The sequence below is a fragment of the Tasmannia lanceolata genome, unplaced genomic scaffold, assembly GCF_043159265.1.
Source record: "Tasmannia lanceolata isolate RefF3 unplaced genomic scaffold, GAP_Taslan_0.1 ptg000020l, whole genome shotgun sequence".
Classification (NCBI taxonomy): domain Eukaryota; kingdom Viridiplantae; phylum Streptophyta; class Magnoliopsida; order Canellales; family Winteraceae; genus Tasmannia; species Tasmannia lanceolata.
The window spans coordinates 28,517,753-28,520,194 of record NW_027518697.1 but is presented as its reverse complement, the minus strand read 5'-3'; the positions used below and the strand labels follow the sequence as shown (position 1 = coordinate 28,520,194).

At 51.6% G+C, this 2,442-nt stretch overlaps 1 protein-coding gene across 1 annotated transcript; it reads right to left on the bottom strand.

Moving 5' to 3' along the window:
* Nucleotides 1-249: 249 nt before the first annotated feature.
* On the bottom strand, nt 250-696 carry LOC143853942 (uncharacterized). The gene has a single exon (XM_077363637.1). It carries the CDS (start codon nt 694-696, stop codon nt 250-252), a length of 447 nt encoding a protein of 148 aa, XP_077219752.1.
* Between the last annotated feature and the right edge of the window lie 1,746 nt (nt 697-2,442).

Here is a 2,442-nt window from a genome sequence, read left to right as displayed (position 1 = left end):
GATACGGCCATGTGTATGACCGTTTGTAGAGCCTGGGCCGTGGACCACGTAGTGGGCGGCTCTTGCGGTTAGGCGTCTGGCTTCCAGCTTGTCTTCGGGCAGTATCCCGTCTTTCAGGTATCGCATGATGGGGTCCATCCAGTTTGGTCCTAGCTGAATTTCCAAGACTGGTACCTCATCGATGCTGGGCTGGGACAGTATCTCTGTGAGCACGCTGTCGAAGTCATGGGTTTTCTCGGAGGCCATTTTTTACAATGCATCTGCTTGATTGTTCATGTCTCGCGGTACCTGGAGGATCTCAACTTTCCCCATTCTCTGCAGTTTTTCTTCTACCTTCTGGAGGTATCTCTTCATTCTGGGGCTTTTGGCCTCGTATGTCCCGTTTGCTTGGTTAACGACGAGCTGGGAATCGTTATAGACTTTTAGCTCTCCTGCGCCGAGCTTCATGGCTAGGCTTAGTCCTGCCAGTAAGGCCTCGTATTCAGCCTCGTTATTGGAGGCATTGAAGTCTAGCCGGAGGGCGTATTCTAGCGTGAATCCTTCGGGGCCGTGGAGGACCACTCCAGCCCCGTGCCCCGTTTTACCTGCTGAGCCGTCAACGTGCAGGGTCCAGTGAATTTCGTCGCTCTGTTCCGCTGAGTCTGGCGTCATGTCTTTGCGAGCCGTCCGTTCGGTGGGGCCCTCACCATTTTCCATTGTTGCTGGTTCCGTGGCCGGGGCCGTAGATTCCACTATAAAGTCAACGAGGGCTTGGGATTTAATGGCCGGCCTCGGTCGGACTTGTATGTCGAACTCTCCCAACTCGACGGCCCAGCTTACCATCCTGCCCGATGTCTCCAGTTTTTGGAGAATTCTCCTCAGGGGCTGGTCGGTCATAAGCACTATGGGGTGGGCCTGGAAGTAGGGGCGGAGTTTCCGGGCGGCCCTGACGACTGCGAGGGCGAATTTCTCTATGTTTAGGTACCGGACCTCCGCACCGTGGAGAGTCTTGCTCATATAGTACACCGGGTGTTCCTTCTTGTCGCTTTGCTTGGCCAATACCGTACTCACCGCCGTGGGGCTGATGGCCAGATACAAAAATAGTTCTTCCCCTGGATCGGGTTTGGCGAGTACGGGTGGTGTCTGAAGGTATTGCTTCAAGGCGCCGAAGGCTTCTTGGCAGGCCGGGGTCCATTCGAATTCCCGTATGTTTTTTAGCTGCTTGAAGAACGGCTGACATTTCTCCGCCGATTTGGGCATGAAACGACCGAGGGCGGTGATTCGTCCTGCGAGCCTCTGTACCTCTACGGCTGTTTGCGGGGGCTCCATGTCCAGGATGGCCTGGATTTTTTCGGGGTTGGCCTCGATGCCTCTCTGGCTAACCATGAATCCTAAGAACTTCCCAGAAGTCATTCATCTTCCAGCCTTCTCGCCGGAGCTCCGACCTTCTTCCACCATCAACTCCCATCCATTGGAGCCACCGTCAATCTCCACCAGATCCACGATCAAAACCTTTTTTGATTTTTTTTCCATTTGCAGCCACCACCGTCTCCATTGATTCCGGCAAGCTTGCCGGAATCCGACCGAACCAACCCTACATGAAATCCGTCCAATACCCTCTGCAAGCCCTCTCCTATAATCAACTCAAGAAAATCTACAAACCCATTTCACATGTGTCCCAACTCCTCTAACCCCCATCAATAACCTCCACCTCCAACCCATCTCCACTCCCAACCACCATCTACATCAAACCCATTTTGGATACTCACCCACTTGCAGCTATTAAAACCCTTTCCTCCATCAATTTCTTCAAAACCCATCTTCTTAAACCCCATTTCCACCATTAATTCCGGCCGACCTCCACCATCACTAACTCCGGCCGGCCACCACCTCTTGCCTCTACCACTGGCCAAACCCCTAACCGACCACACTCACATCTCCCCATCATCTCTACCACCACCATCATAAATCGAATCACCATATCCGGCCAATCCGTTGCCACCGGCCTCAACCATTTTCCCAATTCAAGCTAACCCCATCCTTCATCACCTCAATCTCACACCCCTAACCCATTTTCATTTCTTAACTCCTACTACCCGAGCCCAATTTCAAGGAAAACCCATTTCGTTCCCTTCAGCCATCCACCATCAATTTCACCACCATCTTCCATCTTTGCCTCTTCACCCTCTACACTAAATCTTTTATTTATTTATTTTAGAACCCCCGTTTCCGAGCCGACCATCCTCCCATTCCCCTGATCCAAACCTACCTCAATCATACCCTCATTTTCGTCTCCACCACCGTCACGATCGTTGTTTCTGCAAGTGGCCCGGAAAAAGAAGAAGATTTTGTCTCGAGCATAATACGAGTCCAGCACTGGAGGAGAAATCCTAATATAGGCTTGCCAGAAAACTCAGGTAATTTGTTTCTCCCCTTTAAATTCATGTTTACTGAATGATTCAC

Excerpts from the sequence above, each read along its gene's own strand:
- LOC143853942 (XM_077363637.1), bottom strand. The coding sequence starts at position 696 with ATGGAAAATGGTGAGGGCCCCACCGAACGGACGGCTCGCAAAGACATG.